We start from the raw sequence: 25,381 nt of genomic DNA, 5'->3' as shown, positions 1-25,381 counted from the left end.
ACAGATGCAGTGCATTTGCTGTTTTCTGTATGTGTGCGTCTAGGCGAGTGTCATAGATGGCTGTCATAAACCTCATCCAATCCTCTTGCTAGGAGATCCATCTTCGAACCCTATCCCAGATGTACTGCATTGCGTATCACACTCTTGGACACCGTTTTGGGTATTAATGAGTGGTGGATCCACCAGCGAGAGGACAGGGTCGGGTTTACTGGAGCCACCCGCAACACACTCATGGACACAGCCATACAAAAAATAGAGCTAATGCATTGCATCTGTAGAATATTTGGTTGTGAGTGACTGGGCGCATTCGAGTACAGTGCTATGTGTAATTAGGCCCGACATTTATGATCAATTAAGTAATTAGGACCGATATTTACTTCAATTACCCAAACAAAATAAATAAAGAACACTAACCTAACCTTCCTTTCCTGATCTGAATATTTTTATTCATTTATTCTTCTAAAAAGTTAAAATACGCCATACAAATCACATTTCCTTGGATAGTTATAAGTTACCTATTAATTATTTATTTTTGATATCTAATATTTCTTTAAAAAGAGACATTACAAAAAACTACAATAACTTCTACTATGGCAAAACTACATTAAAACCCTTAACGAATTACCCAAGTACTAACCTACTTCAAGCATTAGAATTTGTCCTCTGTTTCTTCAGCTATTTTGGTGCATTTAACTTGTGCGTGGTTGTTCCCGCTACTGGATCCGCCCTCATGGTACCCCAGTCAACAGCGATAGTCTGATGGATTCCTTGGGCGTCGGGCAGCACGTCAGCAGCGTTTCCACTCTAGCGAGTAAAACACCTGTCAGTGTTAATTCTTAAAGTCCACACTTCCATGATCACTTGCACCAACGCAATGTGGATTCTTCGTACAGGATTTCACTTGGTGGTCGCCAACCTCAGTCATTTTCTCTCCATCTGCAGATTATGTTGTCTAGCCAAGACGGAAGTGTGACGACTTATGGTTGAATGCTCCGTGACGTCTTCCTTGGCCTTCCTGGATACTGCGGCTACAGTATCGTCCATGATGCGCCAGGTCGACTCAGTCCTTAGCGCTGCTTTGGGGTCCGACATCCTTATCACCTGATGTCCATTACTCGCTGCATCTTCATAGAGCGCGCAGTCCCACAATGTGTGTTGTGTGCCCACACTGCCGAAGGCGCAGCAGCTGTCATTCATCTGTCTTCTGATTTTGTATAGACACGTGGCATAAGGGCTATGGCCAATCAGGTAATGTATCAGTCCACTCGATGGGTTAAGAAATCCCATTTTTAATCTCTCCCTGATGTCAGGGAGAAATTCATATGTTCTCCTGCCAGTGCCTAAAGCGTCCCATTCATTTTGCCACAGTTGTAATATGCGATCTTTTATTGCCTTTTTCTAACTGGCCTCAGTTCCAAGCAGCCTTCGCACTTCCATTTTATTGCCTTTCTTTAACCAGTAAAGGCTCCCATTTTCCTAATTTGCAAGGCCAGTGGGCATTTTCCTAGAATTACTAACCATTCGGGATGGTGCTTAGAAGCACGCCTCGTTGAACTCTTCTCACTACTGAGGCTGGATTGTCTAGCTGCAGTCTATCAGACTATATCCTACAGCTGATGCTAATGTAGACTGGTCGTATACTCTGTCTTCAAGGGAAGCCGAAGTTGGATATTTGCAATGGTTATAATTTTATTCATTACACTGGTACCTTTTCCTGCTACACCATGTGTAAAGTTACGACGTTCGTCTAGCAATACCCCTAAATATCTAGTTACTGCGCTTCTCCTAATCGTTTTATAATTTAATTTCATTTTGTTGTTGTTGTTGTGGTCTTCAGTCCTGAGACTGGTTTGATGCAGCTTTTCATGCTACTCTATCCTGTGCAAGCTTCTTCATCTCCCAGTACTTACTGCAACCTACATCTTTCTGAATCTGCTTAGTGTATTCATCTCTTGGTCTCCCTCTGCGATTTTTACCCTCCACGATGCCCTCCAATACTAAATTTGTGATCCCTTGATGCCTCAGAACATGTCCTACCAACGGGTCCCTTCTTCTTGTCAAGTTGTGCCACAAACTCCTCTTCTCCCCAATTCAATTCAATACCTCCTCATTAGTTATGTGATCTACCCATCTAATCTTCAGCATTCTTCTGTAGCACCACATTTAGAAAGCTTCTATTCTCTTCTTGTACAAACTATTTATCGTCCATGTTTCACTTCCATACATGGCTACACTTCCATACATGGCTAACACTTAAATCTATACTCGATGTTAACAAATTTCTCTTCTTCAGAAACTCTTTCCTTGCCATTGCCATTCTACATTTTATATCCTCTCTACTTCGACTATCATCACTTATTTTGCTCCCCAAATAGCAAAACTCCTTTACTACTTTAAGTGCCTCATTTCCTAATCTAATTCCCACAGCATCACCCGACTTAATTCGATTACATTCCATTATCCTCGTTTTGCTTTTGTTGATGTTCATCTTATATCCTCCTTTCAAGACTGTCCATTCCGTTCTACTGCTCTTCCAAGTCCTTTGCCGTCTCTGACAGAATTACAATGCCATCGGCGAACCTCAAAGTTTTTATTTCTTCTCCATGGATTTTAATACCTACTCCGAATTTTTCTTTTGTTTCCTTTACTGCTTGCTCAATATACAGATTGAATAACATCGGGAAGAGGCTACAACCCTGTCTCACTCCCTTCCCAACCGCTGCTTCCCTTTCATGCCCCTCGACTCTTATAACTGCCATCTGGTTTCTGTACAAATTGTCAATAGCCTTTAGCTCCCTGTATTTTACCCCTGCCACCTTTAGAATTTAAAAGAGAGTATTCCAGTCAACATTGTCAAAAGCTTTCTCTAAGTATACAAATGCTAGAAACTTAAGTTTGCCTTTTCTTCATCTTTCTTCTAAGATAAGTCATTCGTCTGTAAAGAATTTGCGTTAGTATTTTGCAGCTGTGACTTATTAAACTGATAGTACGGTAATCTTCACATCTGTCAACACCTGCTTTCTTTGGGTTTGGAATTATTGTATTCTTCTTGAAGTCTGATGGTATTTCACCTGGGTCATACATCTTGCTCACCAGATGGTAGAGTTTTGTCAGGACTGGCTCTCCCAAGCCCGTCAGTAGTTCCAATGGAATGTTGTCTACTCCCGGGGGCTTGTTTCGACTCTGGTCTTTCAGTGCTCCGTCAAACTCTTCACGCAGTATCGTATCTCCCATTTCATCTTCATCTACATCCTCTTCCATTTCCATAATATTGTCCTCAAGTACATCGCCCTTGTATAGACCCTCTGTATACTCCTTCCACCTTTCTGCTTTCCCTTCTTTGTGTAGAACTGGGTTTCCATCTGAGCTCTTGATATTCATACAAGTGGCTCTCTATTCTCCAAAGGTCTCTTTAATTTTCCTGTAGGCAGTATCTATATTACCCCTAGTGAGATAAGCCTCTACATCCTTACATTTGTCCTCTAGCCATCCCTGCTCACCATTTTGCACTTCCTGTCGATCTCTTTTTTGAGACGTTTGTATTCCTTTTTGCCTGCTTCATTTACTGCAATTTTATATTTTCTTCTTTCATCAAATAAATTCAATATTTCTTCTGTTACCCAAGGATTTCTACTAGTCCTCGTCGTTTTACCTATTTGATCCTCTGCTGCCTTCACTACTTCATCCCTCAGAGCTACCCATTCTTCTTCTACTGTATTTCTTTCACCCATTCTTGTCAATTGTTCCCTTATGCTGTCCCTGAAACTTTGTATAACCTCTGGTTTAGTCAGTTTATTTAGGTCCCATCTCCTTAAATTCCCACCTTTTTGCAGTTTCTTCAGTTTTAATCTACAGTTAATAACCAATAGATTGTGGTCAGAGTCCACATCTGCCCCTGGAAACGTCTTGCAATTTAAAATCTGGTTCCTAAATTTCTGTCTTACCATTATATAATCTATCTCCAGGATTCTTCCGTGTATACAACCGTGTATATTAAGTTATGCTCTGTGCATAATTCTACCAGACGGCTTCCTCTTTCATTTCTTACGCCCAATCCATATTCACCTACTATGTTTCCTTCTCTCCCTTTTCCTACTCTCGAATTCCAGTCACCCATTACTATTAAATTTTCATCTCCCTTCACTACCTGAATAATTTCTTTTATGTCATCATATATTTCATCAATTTCTTTATCATCTGCAAAGCTAGTTGGCATATAAACTTGTACTACTGTAGTAGGCATGGGCTTCGTGTCTATCTTGGCCACAATAACGCGTTCACTATGCTGTTTGTAGTAGCTTACCCGCACTCTTATTTTTTTATTCATTATTAAACCTACTCCTGCATTACCCCTATTTTATTTTGCATTTACAACCCTGTATTCACCTGACCAAAAGTCTTGTTCCTCCTGCCACCGAACTTCACTAATTCTCACTATATCACTATATCATTATATCATTGCGGTGTCTTTAACGTTTACAAGACGCCCACGACGACAGATAAGACGATAAACGCAATTTCCAACCACCCCCAAAAATACAATCTGCAGTTAGACCCATGCCGCTGTATCTAAGTAGAATACCAAGGGTGTAGCTTACGCCGTTCTTCCTTTACGTAATGCTCTCAGCTACACGTGTTTACAATGAAAGAGGAAATACTCACAGGAAAGACCGGTGAAATTCCTTACTTGTTACCCAATGAACTACGTAAACAATGGTATTTGCTTCTTTTTCTTCACATTCCGCTCTTCTCGTTATTTTCTTTTATCTCATTACAGGTGCCAAGGGAATCTTGTATTGCAAGTAGTATGGGGCGAGTATGTTACCTCATGTCCGCAGCTCTTGGCCTTGCGGTAGCATTTTCACTTCCCGCGCTCCCGGGTTCGATTCGCGATGGGGTCAGGGATTTTCCCTGCCCCGAGATGACTGGGTGTTGTTGTGTCGTCTTCATCATCATTCATTCCCATAATGGTCGGAGGAAGGCAATGGCAAACAACCTCCGCTAGGACCTTGGCTAGTCGGTGGTGCGGGTCTCCCGCGTCGTCCCCTACGCTCCTCGGATTATGGCACCTCATCATCATCATGCTACATCATGTTTATCTTCTTCTTCTTCTTCTTCTTCATTTCAAGAATTACGCAATATGCCTGTTCCAACTTCTCGATTTTAAGATCACCTTTTCCTAGGTCTTCCAACATCTCTTTTTTTTCCCTGAAGGCTTGTAGTTGTTTACAGTCACTGGAATTCTGTCTTCTTCCATAGGTTGTTGCTTCCACGTTGTCGGCTAAGTTCAATATTTTTATTTCTTCCCGTATTTCTTATTTCTTATAAGATCCCTCCTTGAGTAACATTTGCCTGATCTCAAAAATACCATTTCAGCCGACTGTACGCTGCTTTTGTCTTTCTTTTCAGTTCAAGACTAACTGTCATTGAGAAAGAGAGGCAAAGCCGTTTTTCTTCTAAAACTTTAATTTCGTGTCTTTCTTCATCTTATTTTTTAAGTTTTTATTTATAGTTCCATACATGTGCTGAACTTTAATAATTTTGTTATGAATATCATTATAGCTTTTTAAGTTGATACCGCACCTTACATGTAGGGAATTGGAGACTTGTTACAGTGCGTTGTCTAAAATAAGACATTTCTTTCAATTGCTTCATCTTTATTTGTTTGATAAACATGCTACTGCAACCCTACAACTGATAGTTTTGTATATAGCTGTATGTCTCAAGTCGGTAAAATTTTGGGACCAAATATGGGCCATGCTAAAATTATTTTCTCTCTGCCAGTTAAAGTGCTTGATGCAATAACTTGCAAGGACTATGCGTGTTAGAATATTACAGTGTTAAAACTGACTTTTGGCACGAGGACTAATTTGCACGAATGGTAATTTCAAGGTTTAATTTATCATGCTTGTAAAGCGTCGACCCATAGGTATCACTATTCTACGCATGACAGGTTAAAATGTAAACCTAAACGCATCTCACAGACACGATTCCACTGTTTAATAATAGCCCTTAGTTAGCTGACTTTGGGACTTGCCCTTTACGTTTGTATTATGTGATCTCTATAACCTCTTTCACAGTTTCTTTCTTTTAGGGTCATCAGAGAAAGCGCGATGACAGCTGATAGGGAAGACTCCTACCTCTATGACATCGACTGGTGTTTGTCAGTCTGTCATTCTCTTGTACCCCGTGCGACCCCATATTACAACCCTGCTGCTTCACTAACAATCAAACTAACGTTATATTTCTTAAAAAGTATTAATGTCACTCTTCAATCTTCTGTGCACCTATTTCCAAATATCTAAACACTGTAGAGAGTACTGAAGACCCTCGTGATGCTGGCAGACCACTGTGCTTATTGACTCACTGGGTGTGGTAAAGGAGAGCCAGGAGATTAGCACAGTAAGCCGGACCACTGTTTCTCTGTCAATCAATCTTATGAGACTGAGTGACTTTCCGTCCAGTTTCTCCGAGGAAGTACTAGAAGCAGGGTCTGCGATCTGACTTGTTTGTCTAAAAGATCCTCATCAGTCTTTGTGAAGGGGAGATCTTGACGTAGAATTGAGTCCCTTGTATGGAGCGGGTTCTTAAAATTTTCTATTACTTTTCGGTATTTGCTTTGTATGGACAATCAACGATGTACAGACAACGCAAAAATTTATGGAAAACCCATGAATCATGTTCCACGCAAAGCAACTGAGCCGTGCTGCGGCTCGCGTTGGTGCCGTTGCTAGGTTGGCTTCGTTTAGTTGGTGTAGTTACGGTTGTCGTCGTCTTCTTCTTGTGTTCATTGGCGCCACTCCGTTTGCAAGCGTTGTCTGTCCGTTAGTGGCAGCAGCGGAGGTTATCGATATCTGGTAACGGTGGGTCGGCAGTTCGGTTGGGGACGGACGAACAGCCAGGTCCGCGCAGCGCTAGAGCAAGCCGGGACCATTGGCGGCACGCATGCACTGCCGGATGGAATGCCTGTAGTCGCGAGGGGTACAACCTCGTTGTCAACCGGACCCAGGAAGTTTAAGTTCAGTGGGCCTTAATTCAAGTAGTGAAACCTCCACCATTGTGAGATCTCGCCATTTGCTTGCTTGTTGCTGCTCGCAGTGTCGCCGAGATGAAGAGCAGCGAGTGGAGCGTTTGGGGAAGGCGAACCTAATTAGCATTCCCCCAATTCTTATTATTAATTGTAGCATTCTACACGTTATTATTTGTGAAATTCAACCAGTGGTATTTTTCCTGCCTAGTGGCCGCTAACGTCCCAGTTACCTGCCCTGGAGCTTAGTGTATGTTACGGCAGTGTACTTTTCCTCGCCTTGCCGTTGCTGTCCGGTAAGGCGTGTAGTTCAACAGCTTCCTTGATTTGTGGTCCAGGTGGTGTTTTTTATTTTTTTCCTACTCTGATAGTAGTGGTTCCTTTCTGCTTCTGGATGCTCTAAACACCGGAGTCTGAAGACGTAGTGCTGACCGCCGGTTCCGGCTTGGGTGTGTTATTCCATCGTTGCAATGGTCATCGCACGTTAGGTATATTCGGAGAAATGATTATGGGTCACGAATTTAAACTGCCACTAGTCTGAGTTACCATCTCGTGAAGTGAATGCAACTCTTGGCTGCTTGTCTCATCGCTTGCGAAGTTTTGAGATACTCACCCTGGTCGATTCTTGGAGCAACGTCAGCGGCCCCCGTCTCTTAATATGGTCAGATTTGATGACTGTTTTTTAAAAAATATTGTAATGACTGTAATTTTAAGTTTTAAGATGTTTAACTGGTTCTTAAAAGGATTGATAGTCAGGCCGTGAAACAGTTTTATTACTATTGGACCCTTCAGTCGAGAGGTAGTTGCATTTGTTGTCATTAAGGCCTTCAGCTGTGAGTGTTATTTGTCTTAAAATTTTAATTAGACAATTCTATTCTAGCAGTGAGATTTTGATGATTGTTCTTTAAAAAATATTTTAATAACTGTAATTGCCAGATGAAAAAGTTAACTGGTTCTTAAAAGATTGCTATTCAGGTTTCAGCCGCGAAACAGTTTTAAAATTATTACTATTGGGGCCTCTAGCCGAGGAATAGTTGAATTTGTTGTCATTAAGGCCTTCAGCCTTGAGTGTTACTTGTCTTAAAATTTTAATTAGACAATTGTATTCTAGCAGTGAGGTTTAGATGAGTGTTCATTAAAAATATTTTAATAACTGTAATTGCAAATTGAAGAAGTTAACTGGTTCTTAAAGGATTGCTATTCAGGCGTTCAGCCGTTAAACAGTTTTTAAATTATTACTATTGGGGCCTTCAGGCAAGAAACAGTTTGACTTTGTTGTCATTAAGGCCTTCAGCCATGGGTGTTACTTGTCTTAAAATTTTAATTAGACAATTGTATTCTAACAGTGAGATTTTGATGATTGTTCTTTTAAAAATATTTTAATAACTGTAAATGCTGATTGAAGTAGTTTAACTGGTTCTTAAAAGATTGCTGTTCAGGCCTTCAGCCGTGAAACAGTTTTAAATTATCACTATTGGGGCCTTCAGCCGAGAAAGAGTTTGAATTTGTTGTCATTAAGGTCTTCAGCCGTGGAACATTTATTAGTTTATTATCACCTTTCATTTGTTGTTATTTCCAAGTAAAGTGTACGTGACTGAAAAATAAACTAACCAACAGTAATTGTTTTCGGTCCAGCCCACAATCGCAACCCAATCCTGCCTTCCTTGGTACCAAGTCTCAGACACATTTACGCGGCTGTTGTTACTTTTATGTACGTCACAAATGACATGTAGCAAGAACATAGTATGAAGTAGTTCATACGTGAAGCGATCACATTCTCTTGATATAATGAATCTGCTTTTCTAAACAAAGCACGTTAACTGCAATCTACACTTAAAGTATCAGTGATATAACCTTCGAAAGAGACTCGAAACCTTAGAAACACTGAACTTCCTGTAGGCTTGGCCGGCAGCGCTCCTGGGCGAATTCAGTATTTCGCCTGTGTCATTCTGCAGGAATGTGATGTGGTGAGCTCCACAACAAAAGTTGTTCCCAGTAATCGTGAAATGACGTTAGTTATGAAGAAATTTTCAAGCAAAGAGTGCACATTCATACACACGTACGTCTGGTTGACGGCAACGGCGAAGCAGCGTTTCGTCTGTAGAAGGAAGTGGCTTCCAAAAATGAAACTTTTTTCCGTCGGTATAAGTTTAAGAAAGGAGGGATCCCTCGTGTCATGTAACAACGAACAAGCCGCGGATTTGAGGAAAGCAGAGGGCATGCCAGGTATGGAAGAGGAAGAACCACGGGCAAGCATTTGAAACATATCAAATCGATACAGAGGACCCCGTTTTCTGTTCGGTGCACTCTAAAAGAAACAAAATACTATCCGTATCATAGGCAGGGTCTACAAAAACGTGTGTCTGTAGACTCTGAAAAGCAAATTAATTTCTGCTTCCTTCAGATGGATCTGACAAGCATACATTAATGATGGCTCATTGCCGAAGAAAGTCCTATTTCCTGATGAAGCGGCTTCTCCACATGAAGGGTTTTTCCAATGCACACGATGCTCTTATCTGGTAACAGGGGAATCCCACGCCTCAGCAGAAAGATACGGTAAAGTAGGATTACTTATGCGGCATTTCTAGTGACAAAGTAATTGATGTTTGCTTCATACGATATGACAAAGTGAAGATAGAGTAACTGAGTTCGAGAAAGATTACACGAAAACCGTTATTAACTGAAATGAACACGCTATTTGCCTTCTGTTTCTTAGATTTCCTATTCCAGTTGCAGGTTTCCATTCACTAGCAGAGAGCATTGTGATGCGTCACGGAAAACTCACCTGCTATATCCACTAAACAAATTATCAAGACTCGTCGCGCACGGCTGCTTATTCAGACTGCCTATTCGATAACTGTGCATGCCACTTCCGCACAAAAACTGTTTGTGTATACAAAAGAACTTTCATATTAAGTGTTCACTCAGCCGTCGGTAAAAAAGACGAATTTTCCTTTGCAAATTGTCCGTACTTTCTACATGTAATATTAACGTACGCATCGAAAATAATCACTGCATAAGTTACTGAGACATGGGTTATTAGCACGACAAATTATGGATTCAATTATATCAAGACTCATTCGTATTCGTGACCAGAAAGAGTGCGTTCTGCAGGCTGACTAAGAATATGGGGTGTGTATCAACAAACGACACATCGCTGTAGGAAGCGATACATATCACGGAGAGCACATTACGGGCAATTCATTCGTCCATCTAATTTTCAGTGTGTGCAAGATCCATTGGAGAACTTTCCCCGATGAGCTGTTATTAAACTTTATCTTCTGTCTTATGTACAGATGAGTCAACATTTGAAAGAGATGAAATGGTAGACTTTTTCAGTCATTATTGATAGCTAGTTGAAAATCCATATGGTACACATCAGACTACAAACCAGAGACCCTTGCCCTTCCCAATAAGTAGCAGTTCGTGTTCTATGCAAAGCAGAAATCCAGAGTATTTCAGTTGTATAATCATTGGTGTCTTTTGTGATAGATAGCACGCTTCCCGATCTCGAGCGTTTGGAGTGTCACCTAAAGCAATTGTTTATCTGGAAAACATTCAACGTAGCATTAAGTATGGATTCCGGGACAGTCCTTTGTAAAGATGGAACTATCAGTCACCAGACAACTACACGCGTGTGTGAAAGCGAGCGGCGAGCATTTTGAAAATGTGTTATGTGCTTCTAACGTGACAAATTCGTGCAGTCTTCTTTCACGAACAAAGTGTGTGCTACAAGTGTAACTTTTGTGTGCAGTATCCGCCTCCAGTGCTTGTAAAAGTACTACTTGATCCCCTGTGTTCAAAGACGGACGGGAAGCTATAGAAATAACAGGTTCCTACTGTTCTTTCAGGCAATACGACGACGACGGTGTCCACGAGGTACGTGGTGGATAGCGTTCGTGGCCGCGATGTGATGCGCATCGTCACCATGAAGGTCGACTTCACCGTCGCATCCATGCACATACATCTCTACAACCTGTTCAACGGCAACAAGGTGTTAGGTGAGTCACTAACTATCTTGCTCCGTGACAACTTGATGAAACTACTGTGTACTTCATCTGTCCACCTGTCTGTGCTTGTAAAGAACAGTCATATGAAATGAGAATTGACTGTTTGTACATGAAACACAAACATGTGAGAGAAAAAAAAGTGGATGATAATTTGTCTGATGCTACTTCGATAGTTTTCCTAGCAGCTTTGGTCAGTTAACGACGTACTCATGTTATCTGTATGTTAGGTGTGTTGCATACCTATCGGGCGTTTTCTTATAACGATAGCTTTATTCACGTATGCGATCAGTGTCTTACTGAGTCCCCTAAATGTCGGGAGTGACGAACCGTCTACAAACTATGTGAGGATATATAAGGGACACGGTAATCTATGGAAATTTTTGTGCTGCATGGTTGTCCTCCGGTCATTTACTTGAGAACAAACAGTATTTATAGCAAAACTGAGACTGTCAATATTTAATTGAGATTTTATTCGAAAATTGTTGATTTGTAACGTGAAACAGTGGGATGTTGTGGTAAAAATAAAGAAAACAATACAGATTTACCAGATAGCGCCAGGAAACGCTATTTTCTCAACAAAAAGATAAAAAAAAGAACGCTGAACAAATATGTACCAACATTGCCAAAAAACTTCATCGAAATGTCGTAAAACATGTTTCTGTTATTCGTAAGCATCTTTCGCTTTTATCAGTAATAACAGGAAACTCTTGCAGCTGATCACGATGAAGAAAATTCTATGGACTACAAAATAACAACAACAGCTGTATTTGTGCAATGAAAGTCTCCTTCCATCAAAAGTAATTGCTTTGTTTACATCATAAAACCACAGGAGTTACGCGATCATCTAGTTTTTATGACTTATAAAATGAAATTTATATTCTGTAAGGAAACATAATACACATGGACTAACACCAAATGATGTGCGATTCTAATTATGTGCAAACAAACAACCAAACCAACAAAAAACAAAGAAGTCATCGGCTTCCATTTTCTCTCTTAAACATTCATTTACGTTTCCTCCCCAACCCGTTGTACCAATACTACGGGTAATGCTACTATTTACTACCTCATTTATGTAGTGTACCGTAGTTTTGGTAGAGTGCAGCTCTAGTGAACTGTTCTGTGCGGATGGCGCACACCTCTTAAATGTAGTGACGAGGAACTTCACTTAGTTTCTTATTACAAAGAGTGGCCAGCCATCTGACCAGTGACGCTGAGCTACCACGCCGGCTCCATTCGACCATGGTGGCCGTCTGTAAGTAAATGTATTGGCAGTAATTCGTTTCTTATATGACAATCAGGGCGAAGAAACAAATATTTTTTATAACTTGTTGCCACATGAACACTCATTCACCTTAAATTGTGGCATGCCGCATCTGAGCAGTGAGAAGACTGCTGACCGGAAAAGATCACGTTTTATTAATGATGAGCAACACGGAAGACATGTCTACACTTGAAGCAGTGGATCATGATGGTGGGATAGTGATAATGAAAATGGTTGTGAATATAAATTTCCTATATCCTTACATCGACTTCTCAGATTTTAAAAATAATGATTATTATTATTATTATTATTATGGTAGTGTTGTAATGTTTAATGCCCAATCCATTATTGCTTACTGCAGTGTATTATGCATTTGTCGAAATACATTCTTCCATCTTCATTTGTATGGAACTATGTTCATTTCACTCGTAGAGTTAATAACATTATTATCGTTTTGCTCAGTTGTTACAGCGCTGTGATACACAAAGCATTAAACACCGCAGTTGTTACTTTGATTAAATTACTCCACTTCTGCTCTGAAGCATCAAAGTCAGACTACTTATGGAACGGGAGACTACCCAGGTGCCAATATTCGGCCCCTCCTGCCGGGGTTCGAGTCCTCCCGCGGACAGGGGTGTGCGTGTTGTTTCTAGCATAAGTTAGTTTAAGTTTTAGTTTAAGTAGTGTGTAAGTCTAGGGACCAACGACCTAAGCAGTTTGGTCCCTTAGGAATTCACACACACGCAGGTACCATTATTCAACAAAGACTTATCGAATAGTGCCTTACTTCCTGTTTTACGAGCTCTTGCCGTATATTTCTTCTTTCTCCGTGAGTAATTAATGCAGTTGATACCCACCAATTGAGAGATGAAACAATCAAAGCAGCGGAGGATCAAACTGGTAAATAAACAAGGCCTAGCACAAATCCTAGGATATCGTATTGAACCTAACTCATGAAAGGGATCAATATAAAAATCCAGCAAATTAGATATGCGAAAGGGAATCAAAACGTCTAAAAATGAGACTGACAGCAAGTGCAGAATGTCTAATGAGGAATTGCTGGATGACAAACCTAAGGATTTGGAAGCATATTTCACTACAGGAAAGGTAGATATTGTCTAAAGGAGAATGAAAGAGCTTTTTGCAGAAAACCTGTATGAATATCAAGAGGCCACATGGAAAACCAGTTCATGGCAAAGAAGGGAAAACTGAAAGGTGAAAGAGTATGTAGAGCGTCTATATAAATGAGATGTACTTGAGGACAGAATTATAGAAAGAAGAGGACATAGACGAAGATGAAATGGATGATACACGCTGCGTGAAAAATTTGACAGAGCACTGAAAGGTCTAAACCGAAACAATGCCTTGGAAGTAGACACCATTCCGTTAGAACTACCGATACGCGTGGTAGAGCCATCCGTGTCAAAACCCTTCCAGCTGGCTTGCAAAATGTATGAGACAAGCGGAATAACCTCAGATTTCAAGAAGAATGTAATAATTCCAATTCCAAAGAAAGCATATGCTGACAGGTATGTGTATTACCAAAATTTCAGTTTGATAAGTCATGGTTGCAAAATACTAACACAAATTCTTTACTGAAGAACGGAAAAACTGGTATAAGCCGACCTCGGGGAACATCAGTAGGGAATCTGCAGAGATTTAGGAACATATGAGGCAATACTTATATCAGGCAATGTTTATATTAGGAAATAGGTTGAGGAAAGGCTAACCTACGTTTATAAAATATGTAGACATAGAGATATTTTTTGGAAATTTTGACTGCAATGCTGTCTTTGAAATTCTGAAGGTAGCAGGGGTAAAACAAACGGAGTGAAAGGTTATTTACAACTTGTACAGAAACCAGAAGTCAGTTACAAGATTCAAGGGGCTTGAAAGGAAAGCTGTGGTTGAGAAGGGAGTGAGACAGGGTTGTAGCCTATCCCCGATGTTATTTAATCTGTACATCTACATCATACTCCGCAAGCCACCTAATGGTGTATGGCGGAGGGTACTTTCGGTACCGCTATCCTGTTCCACTCGCGAATAGTGCGTGGGAAGAATGGTTGTCGGTAAGCCTTTGTATTGGCTCTAATTCCCGAATTTTTTCCTCTGCTTAATACGCGAGGTGTATTGGGGAGAAGTAATATGTTGTCCGACTCCTCCTGAAAAGTGGTGTTCCGAAATTTTAATAGTAACTCTCTCCGAGATGCACAACGACTCTCTTGTAACGTCTGCCAGTGGAGTTTGTTTAGCATCTCCGTAACGCTCTGTCTCCAGCTAAACGATCCCGCGACGAAACATGCCGCTCTTCTTTGTATCTTGTCTATTTCCTCTGTCAGTCCTATCTGACAGAGATACGTGGAATCTTGAGTCTGGTGTCTGCTTTTCCCTTTATGTGTTTTATATGGTCATTCCACTTAAGGTCGCACTGGATAGTTACGCCTAAATATTTTACGACAGACGCTGTCTCCAGCTGTTTGTCATCAATAGTGTAGCTGTATAGTACATTGACCAAGCAGTGATGGAAACCAAAGAAAAATTTGGAGTAGGAGTTAAAGTTTAGGGAGAAGAAATAAAACCTTTGTGGTTTGCTGACGATACAGTAATTCTGTCAGAGACAGCAAAGGACTTGGAAGTGCAGTTGACCGGAATGGTCGGCGTCTTGAAAGAAGGAGATAAGATAAGATGAATATCTAGAAAAGAAAAACGATAATGGAATAAAATAGAACTAAATAAGATGACGATGAGGGAATTAGGCAGGAAACGAGACACTTAAAGCAGTACATGAGTTTTGCTATTTGGGCAATAGCAAGAAAAGAGTTTCTGAAAATTTGTCTTTTCTGAAGGCATTTGTATGGATTGTAGCAATGTATGGAAGTGAAACGTGGACGATAAACAGACAATAGAAAATAGAAGCTTTTAAAATGTGATGCATCACAAGAATTCTGAAGGTTTGTAGGGTAGATCGTGTAACTAATAAGGAGGTACTGAACAGAAATGGGTATAAAAGAAAGTTTTGGTACATCTTGACTAAAAAAAATGATCGGTTAACAGAAAACCAAACTTTAGTACCAGAGGTAAGTGTGGGGGTTAGAAATTGGAGACTAAGAGATGAATACAGTAAGCAGAATCAGAAGGATGTCGATTGCAGTAGTGTGCTTGCACTCGTTATTTGGAGATGAAGAAGCTTGCACAGGTCAGAGTAGCATAGAGAGCCGCATCAAAACAAATTCCCTTCGACAACCCAGATATAGATTTTTCCCTGGTATCACCAGACATCTTCCGGGAAATAGTGGTAAGATTCCTTTAAAAAGGACACGACCAATTTCCTGTACCATCCATGGGCAGTTGTAGAATGTGTTTTATCCCCAACGACATTGTCCGCGACAGACCAATCATTCCTTGACTGTCTGGCTTGTTTTCCATCATCTGTAGCAGGTAGCAAACGAGATAATGAAGCTGTGGAAATGCTAAGAGGTTAACCTTCGCGACTTTAAGTTGTTCTTCCACTCCTTTTTTTCATCTTCGTTGAACAACAATGACAATAGTTACACTCGGTGGTAACAAAACTAAGTAGAGACATTGTTTTGATGTAGCGCCCCACATCCGTCGTGATGTTCCAGCGTTCGGTGCTCTTCGTGTATATACTCCTTGTCAGTACCAAAGAAAGTGCAACAATATTGTCGATGGTTTTTAATTAGCAAAGACAAAGTTGTACCTTGCGGCAGGAATAAACTGACAGAGTTTCATCAGCTGACACATAGGAAATATATAGCTGTGATATAGGACAATACAATTATTAGTTCCCAACGAAATAGGGTCGGGTGTCTTAAAACTAATAAAGCCAAAACTCCCGAAAAATGGTACAAACAGTATATTCATAAGAGTGACATACCTATCACGTTATCTAGTCATAATTTATTTTTCCATTAGAAATTTTACTCTGGAGGTAAAAAAGTAATTATGACAAAAAGCATTTTCAGACCGAAAATAAATCTGCAAACAGTTCTCGAACAATTGCCACATTTATGCAGCTATGTATTACCAAATTTGTGTACAGACACAGAAAACTGTGTTCTATCTGCTGAATTATTCATAATTGTCACGTTTGTTATATGAAGATAATTATTAAGCAGCCAATATCATGCTTAAATATGATACGCTCCATTCTAAAATACTCTGCGCAACGGAATTAAAGGATCACTTTTCTAAAACCTGCAGTTGGCTCCCACTTTGACATATAAGTTCGAAATTTGTTTCAAAGATGCTTATAACCGTCATCTGTAATGGTGCCAACGCGTGCCACCCTACGATGTCACTCTCGTGTTCGGCGACGTTTCAAACATCACAGTGTCAGCTCATGCAGAAAAATGGCAGAAAATCCAAAGAGATTCTGGTCGTATATAAAGTACGCTAGCAGCAAAATACAATCAATGCCTTCTCTGCGCGATAGCAATGCTTCCAAAGCAGAGTCACTAAACACACCCTTCCAAAATGCCTTCACAAAAGAAGACGAAGTAAATATTCCAGAATTCGAATCAAGAACAGCTACCAACATGAGTAACGTAGAAGTAGGTACTCTCGGAGAAGGGAAGCAACTCAAATCACTTAATAAAAGCAAGTCTTCTCGTCCAGACTGTATACCAGTTACGTTCCTTTCAGAGTATGCCGATACAACAGCTCCATACTTAACAATCATACACAACCGCTCGCTCGAAGAAAAATCCCTACCCAAAGACTGAAAAGCTGCACAGGTCACACCAATGTTCAAGAAAGGTAGTAGGAGTAATCCACTAAATTACAGGCGCATATCATTAACGTCGATATGCAGCAGACGTTTGGAACATATATTGTGTTCGAACATTATGAATTATCTCGAAGGAAACGGTCTATTGGCCCACAGTCAACATGGGCTTAGAAAACATTGTTCTTGTGAAACATAACTAGCTTTTTACCAGCAAGAAGTGTTGAGTGCTATTGAAAAGGGATGCCAAATTGATTCCGTATTTCTGGATTTCCGGAAGGCTTTTGACACTGTACCACTCAAGCGGCTTGCAGTGAAATTGCGTTCTTATGGAATATCGTCTGAGTTATGCCACTGGATTCGTGATTTCCTGTCAGAGAGGTCACAGTTCGTTGTAATTGACGGAAGGCATCGAGTAAAACAGAAGTTATTTCTGGCGTTCCCCAAGATAGTGTTACGGGCCCTTTGCTGTTCCTTATCTATACAAACTATTTGGGACACAATCTAAGGTGCCGTCTTAGGTCGCTTTCAGATGACGTTGTCAATTATCGACGAGTAAAGTCATCAGAAGATCAAAATAAATTGCAAAACGATGTAGAAAAAAATATCTGTATGATGTGAAAATTGGCAGTTGACCCTAAATAACGAAAAGTGTGAGGTCATCCATATGAGTGCTGAAAGGGGTCCCTTAAACTTCGTTTACACGAGAAATCAGTCAAATCTTAAGGCCGTGAATTCAACTAAATAACTTGGAATTACAATTACGAACAACTTTAATTGGAAGGAACACATACAAAACGTTGGGAGGGGGGAGGGGAGGCTAACCAAAGACTGCGTTTTATTGGCAAGACACTTAGAAAATCTACTAAGGAAACTGCCTACACTACGCTTCTCCCGTCCTCTTTTAGAATACTGCTACACGGTGTGGGAATCTTACCAGATAGGATTGACGGAATACATTGAATACGTTCAAAGAAGGGCAGCACGTTTTGTATTATCGCGAACTAGAGGAAAGAGTGTCACTGAAATGATACGGGATTTGAGATGGACATCATTAAAACAAAGGCGTTTTTCGTTGCGGTTGAATCTTCTCACGAAAGTCCAATCACCAACTTTCTCCTCCGTATGCGAAGATATTTTGTTGACGCCGACCTACGTAGGGAGAAACGATCACCACGATAAAATAAGGGAAATCGTACGGAAAGATATAGGTTCTCGTTTTTCCGCGCTATACGAGATTGGAAGAATAGAGAATTGTGAAAGTGGTTCGATGAACCCTCTGCCGATCACTTAAATGTAATTTGCAGAGTATCCATGTTGATGTAGATGTAGGAAGGCCACGGTTCAAGCTGTGAGGTGTAAGTTAATGAAGTCACATTGGCACCAAAATGCATCACAATTCTGTCACAGGATCAGATCATCACAGCACCTCTTACCCACATTTCACCTCTTCTTTTAACTTGTCTGCGATGGAAGTCAGAACCATGACAGCCAGTATTGAAATCACGCAGTTTTCTTGTAGGTGATCGAGGAAAACATTTCAGATGCACCTCAGGAGTTGCATGAAAGGCGTCAATGAAATCACCCCTTCGCTTGGGGCGTTGATTCCCACACGTTCCGCAGCCGAAAACGACATTTCGCAGTGCGATGAGCAACAGGAAGATGTACTTGACAACTCTGGACACGACTTATACCCTCGGACCTTTCAACCCTTTTCTAATGACATTGCGGGGCTGCATCTCCATTGAACGTGCTCACACACCTCTGTAGCGCAGCGTGAACACAGTTTTTGCTCTCGTGTACAGGCTGGAACCTCTGGTGACCATTCAAAACCATTCGATCAAATCTTAATATAATCCGAAGATCAAAGGGTACTTATGCTTTATCAACCCTCCTCTTTTCCCCCCTCCTGTGGAGCGATCACGCGATAGTGCAGAATTAACATGTGCTTGAATAAAACGGAAAATGGTCTCTCTAAGATACCCCCCCTCCCCCCCCCCCACTTCCACAGTTTCTCAACAATTTTGGTGCCACCAACGCACCTTCGTTGAGAATATTAGAAACGTACCTTCATAATTCAGCCTGGTCAAGCGCCTGAGGGTTAGGCAACCACTTAGACACCCATTTGGTGGGGTGTAGCTATCCAAGAGGGTCTAGAGCTGTCGTCAGGCTGAACTGGTGTCGAAGTTCCTGATAGGTACCTTTGTAACGTGCTCAGCGAAGTTGTGTGTGCGGCACCGAGAGTGTTGTCGATCTGGGGGATCTTACAGGAGCATTTGCCGTTTTATTCATGCACATATTAATGTTGCACTCTCATGTGTTCACGCCACGGGGGGCGGGAAAACCGGAGAGTTGAAAAAGCATAAGGGAAACTATCACGTGAAGTATTGATGCAGCCCCATAACGACTTTAGATAATACTGCCGAAGCTGTCAGCAGTGCCAGAGGATATCAAGACCATCTTCCTTTTGTTCATCGCACTGCGAACTGTCGTTTTCGACCGCGAAATGTGTGGGAATCAACGCCCCAGGGAAGAAGTGGTTTCATTGACGCCCTTTATGCCACCTGCTGAGCAATTTTAGTGTCGATTCGCGGCGGTGTGTCTCGAATGTGTTCCACGGTCATCCACAACAAAATCGTGATTTCGTCGCTGGGCGTCGCCGTTCTGAACTCCATCGCAGAGACGTCAAAAGAAGGGATGAAATTTAGATGAGAGGGGCTATGAGGGCCTTATCATCATGTGAGACATCCACGGTGGTGTTGAGCACAATTGTGGTGAAATCTGATGTCAATCTGACTTCGTTAACCCACCTTACAGCTCGCACGAACTTTCGAGGTGTGGCCCTTTTTCGCATGTCTGAAGCGTCGCCGGACCCCTCAGTGACACTGCAGGGCGCCACACTTTGCACCATTTAAGAGTTATGTTGTTGGCACCTTTGAGCGGAATGTCGAACTTATGCGTCATAATGGGAGGCAATCACGGTGTTTGAAAAAGTGATACTTTAGTTATGTTGCCCAGTTGTGATATAGTTGGTTACGGCCTAGCCACTAGGTACACAGCAGTGTACCGAGGATTGCTGCCCTTCCTACGCCAGCGACAACAACCATTTGATACCGCACTTCCTGCAGTAAACACAGTGGTGAAAAAGAAATCTTCCAGAGGCCAGAAGCAGGAGATTCATAAAATTACGCCTGTGGCCAAAGCTGTGGCAAGTACGCAAAAAGAAAGGAAACTGAGGAGACTGATTCTGATTCCGACATCTCTCTGACAGCAGCATGGATGCTGTCGATTCCTATGAAGAATCCACACCAGATGGTATTGTAATGACTAACACAGTACATGCACGTGGAGGATATTATATCTTGGCTAAATTTCGAGGGTTCAAATGGTTCAAATGGCTCTGAGCACTATGGGACTCAACTGCCGAGGTCATTAGTCCCCTAGAACTTAGAACTAGTTAAACCTAACTAACCTAAGGACACCACAAACATCCATGCCCGAGGCAGGATTCGAACCTGCGACCGTAGCGGTCTCGCGGTTCCAGACTGCAGCGCCTTTAACCGCACGGCCACTTCGGCCGGCTAATTTCGAGGGCAAAGAGGAATTCATACAGCTACATATACATCTGCACCATATAAAAAGTACTGGAAAATGACCTAGAAGTTATTGCCCTAGATGCTGTGGACAAGAACAAAATAATTTTTAACTTCAATGAGAATGACAGTTCTCTTATTAAAATACAAAGGAATAACAGGCATTGGCTGCAAGCGGGCATTGATCGAAAGCGATGGCGAAAGTTTGAAAATTCTGCGCCAGATCGGGATTCGAACTGGGGCTCTTGCTCCGACCACTGATCCTTCCTGACACAATGGTCACTGCATCTACAGAGATACCCTAGCACGCCTCCCGTCAGACCCAAATTCTCAAGTTATCCACACACTACCAACGTAATGTCCTGTGTCCACTGTCCTCATTACTCGCGGCATTTCGCCCATTCCCGTAAGAGTTGGAGCAAGGTGTGGTTCCACACTGAAGAGATCATTAGCCGTCTCGCCTTAATTATACACATATGTAGTGTGATAGTGTGTGGGAGAAGTTGAGAAGTTGGGTCTGACGGCAGGCGTGCCAGGGTAGTTGGTGCAGTTTCCCTGACCACTGTGTCCGCTTGGGGTCTTTCCCCGTCGGAGGTTCGAGTCCTCCCTTGGGCATGGATGTGTGTGTTGCACTTAGCGTAAGATAGTTTAAGTTAGATTACGCAGTATGTAAATCCACGGACCGATGACCTCAGCAGTTTGGTCCCAGGCAGAGCTTACCATAAATTTCCAAATTTCCGGCACGGTAGCTCAGCGTGTTCGGTCAGGTGGCTGCTTGCCCTCTGTAATAAAATTTAAAAAAAAAACTGAGTAAATGAATGAACGATCAACTTGAACGGATGTCATCTGACGTCCGCCCAGGCCAAACGCAACTAACAAAATGAAAAAAAGATGGCTCAGTGGTCAGAGCTTCTGCCTATAAAGCAGTAGACCCAGGTTCAAAACCCCGTCCGCCACAAAATTTCAATTTCACCCATTAATTTCAGTCAATTCCCACTTGTAGCCAATGTCTGTAATTCCTTTGTATCTTAATTCATAAAGGCTGGTGGATCAAAATGGTGTATGTTCTTTTGGACGAGTCTGAAAGAACCACATACATATTTCTGTCTTATTAATAAGAGTGAAGTAACAGGAAAACTGCCAAACTCTCAAATTTCTACTGGGGTTGGAAATATCAAACGAGGAATCTGCTTTGTGTTTAACGGTCCTGTTGATGTCCTTGAAAAGAAAAAAGACAACGTTCCCCTTTCATGCATCTCTTATTTCTGCACTATATTAAATATAACTGAAAAAACTTCTTACTCATAACTGGTTGGCTTTATACTGTTAAAAATAGGAGAAACGGCTAAATAAATTTCTTTAGTTCACTCCAACACACATTTTAACCCATAAATGTCTTAGAAACATACACCACAGAAAAATCGTACTTATTCATATGTATCGTTTTGTCTACTCTGAGCTTCATTTACAAGACATTAACATTCTATCTTCAGTGTACATTACAATATTGCACCAGAATCATATTCTGAACAGGACGTATCATATTTAAGAATTTTAGTTCAAAAATGATACAGTTTCGCTTATTTTTTCTAGTCTACGTTAGTAACTTTAAAGAATTAGATACAGTGCGTTTTAAAGCAGCTTGTATTCTCTAACATTTACAATTTATTATCAACAGTTACTCTTTTTCTTTAAAAATACAGACAGATTTTGTGACTTAGTATCATATTTAGGTCACCTTACCCTACCTTTTCTTCAGGTTATGTTTCAGCTTGGCGCACAGTCACCACAAATGTGCCCAGTTTGCCTCATGCGCGTATGACTTTGTACGTGCTCGCCTAGAACAAGTCTCTCACAGTCTTTTATTTGTGTTGTCGCTATGTTGTTTTACAGAGAGATGCAAAAAATCTTGCTCTCCGGCTTAGAGGTCGCGTAGTTACACATCACCGGCATGTTGCAGGGCACACGCTGAACACTTTCCTCAACAAGAACGGGCAGGAGGTGCTGGCGGACTTGGAGGAACCCTTGGGCGAAGCGCTCAGCGAGGTGTTCATCGACCTCGTCAACCAGATCTTCACCCACATCCCGCTCGACATCTGGCTGCCCTCTGGCGGGAGACGATAGCTGCAGTGGGCGCCGACGATGCGGCCGTTTAATCCCGAATCGTCGTTAGCCAATTCAACCTCCCTGGCCATACTTAACATTTACTTTGCAGCAGGCGGTAGTTTGTGAAGAACAGTTGCTTTTTTTTAGTTAGTTTGCCATGCGACATCGCTCGTGGTTGAAAAAGTGCCGAGAATCACTAATCTCTTATTCTTCTGTGTTTTCATTGAAACTCAAATGCAAAACTCAACTGCATTTATCAGCCAGGACATTATGACCACCTACATAATAGCCGGCATGTATACCTTTACAACGGATAACAGCTGCGACGCATGGTGACATGGAAGCAGTGAGGCTTTGGTAGATCGCTGGGTGGAGCTGGTACCACATCTGCACACACAAGTCACATAATTCCCTTGAATTCCTGGGAGGGGGACGATAAGCTCTGATGCCATGTTCAATCACATCTCAGGTCTGGTGAGTTGGGGGCCAGCACATCTATTGAAACCCACCGCTGCCGGCCTTGTGACATGGCGCATTATCTTTCTGAAAAATGCCATTGACGTGGGGAAACATGATCGTCTTTAAGGGGTGTACGCTGGTGTACGATACTCCTTGGCCGTCATGGTGCCTTGAACGTGCCCCACTGGACCCATGAACACCCACGCGAATGCTCCCCAGAGCATAAAAGAGCGGCCGCCTCTTTGCCTCCGTCCAGCAGTAGAGGTGTCAAAGAGCTGTTCCTCTGGAAGGCGACGGATTCACGCCGTTCCATCAGAATTGTGAAGAAGATATCGGCATTCATCGGACCATGCAACGCTCTGCCACTGTGCCATTGTCCAGTGCCGATGGTCACGTGCCCATGTCAGTCGTAGTTGCCGACGTCGCGGTGTAACTTTGGCACATTCATGGGTCGTCGGCTGCGGAGGCCCATCGTTAGGAGTGTTCAGTGCACTGTGTGTTCGGACACACTTTTATTTTATTTTTTTTCTTTATTGTAATTTTAATCACCTCATACAAGGCGGGCTGGCAGCAGCTTAATACGCTGCTCTTCAGCCTTATGGGGTACAATAATATGATATAGGTGACACAGACAATACAAAAAATGGCGGGCAAAGAAAGTAGTTACAAAAAACAAAAAACAAGAAGCCGTTCACGTTGGACGATAAAAACACTAACACTTGTTGACACGGCGCACAAAACACGGAGAACGGCGACGGCACATGTGAACAGTACACACTTTTACTCTGCCCAGCATTAAAGTCTGATGTTAGTTCCTCCAGTTCACCAGTCTGCCCAGCATACGATGTCCAACATATGTAATGAGGAGTGGCCGTACAACCCCACGACGTCTGGATGCTGTTTTACTTTGGTTTCTCTACGTGTGGAAGACACTCACCACAGCATTCCTCGAAGCCTGACAAGTCGTGCAGTTTCCGAAATGCTTATTCCGAGCCTACTGGCCTTCACCGTCTGACTTCGCTCAAACTCAGATAGATGGCGCGTCTTCCCCATTCTACAGACGGACAGCACGCTCACTGATACCACATGCACCATACGTATGTCTGACTAGCAGTGGCTCCTTGCAGATGAAGCTGCTGTCGCCTGAACGGGTCTACATAGGTACTAGGTCGGTGGTGATAATGTTCTGGCTGATCAGAGTACTCCTGTACGTATTTAATTTTACGCTTTGGTTGCGACATCTGGAACGGATCTCGTATTGATTGATTTACAGAAGACTTATTTACATGATTGTTTGAGACTGTTCGCTGCAGATTACCGTCCAGCCACTGGTGAAGTTTATAGGTGTTGAATATGGCTTCCAGCTATGCTGTGAGATACTGCAACTATGCAATGCGTATCTTCTTTGCATAGATGTCTACACAAACGTCGTCCCATTTGAACGATAAGTGTTACCACATTTCTTTGTTCAGTCTGAAATATTCTTACGATGAAATAATCAGAGAATTCATGCTACCAAGGAGAAGAGTCTTACAATTAGTTGTACCATGAAGAAGCTTGGTAATAATCGTTTCCACATCAGTCACTGAATATTGTATCTTTCTGAAGCAAAATGTTACAAACAGCTGTTTTACCTTTTTACGGAAATACGCAATGACCACTTTCCTAAAGTGTTTCAAATCAATAGTCCAGTGTTACTATCACATCGCCACATTATCCATGCACACATTTACGCCTATAGCCCGTAACTCCCATAAGTGATAGTCTAAAATACGTACCAAAGAGCGTTCTTTATCCTTTCGTTCTTTCTGTAACTGTAAACGGATGAAGCATAGGAAAAAGAATTATTCATGCATGACTGTTCCTGTTGTAATAATGTTTTCATTTACTAGTTGTACGTCATACACGAGTATGTCATATGTAAATAAAGGAGTACTGTAAATTTTCAATAAAATTGACTTTTAGATTTTACCTGTAGATTTTGACCACTGATGCTGTTTTACATAATCAGGAGTTTGGATGACCAAACGTGTTCAGCGAGGTGAACAGTTCCCGTGTATACCCATTACATGCGGGATGTACTCTAATATGGCATCAGAGATAATTTTAAAAAATACGAAATGTGTGATGAGTCCCTTCGTAACGGTTTTTAAATTCATATTCTCCGGCAAAGTAATT

General features: G+C 41.7%; 1 protein-coding gene across 1 annotated transcript in view; it reads left to right on the top strand.

Annotated features, from left to right (window-relative positions):
• The window catches only part of LOC126236992 (protein takeout-like), a 100,882-nt gene extending 75,752 nt beyond the window's left edge, over positions 1–25,130 (top strand). The window contains exons 5-6 of the mRNA XM_049946716.1: positions 10,879–11,028; positions 22,599–25,130. Coding sequence (XP_049802673.1) covers positions 10,879–11,028; positions 22,599–22,762 — 314 coding nt within the window. The 3' untranslated portion in view covers positions 22,763–25,130. The remainder of the gene's footprint in view (positions 1–10,878; positions 11,029–22,598) is intronic.
• The last annotated feature ends 251 nt before the right edge of the window (positions 25,131–25,381 follow it).

Source organism: Schistocerca nitens, chromosome 2 (genome assembly GCF_023898315.1).
Source record: "Schistocerca nitens isolate TAMUIC-IGC-003100 chromosome 2, iqSchNite1.1, whole genome shotgun sequence".
NCBI lineage: Eukaryota > Metazoa > Arthropoda > Insecta > Orthoptera > Acrididae > Schistocerca > Schistocerca nitens.
The sequence above is the reverse complement of the archived record's forward strand: the minus strand, read 5'-3'. Positions and strand labels throughout refer to the sequence as shown.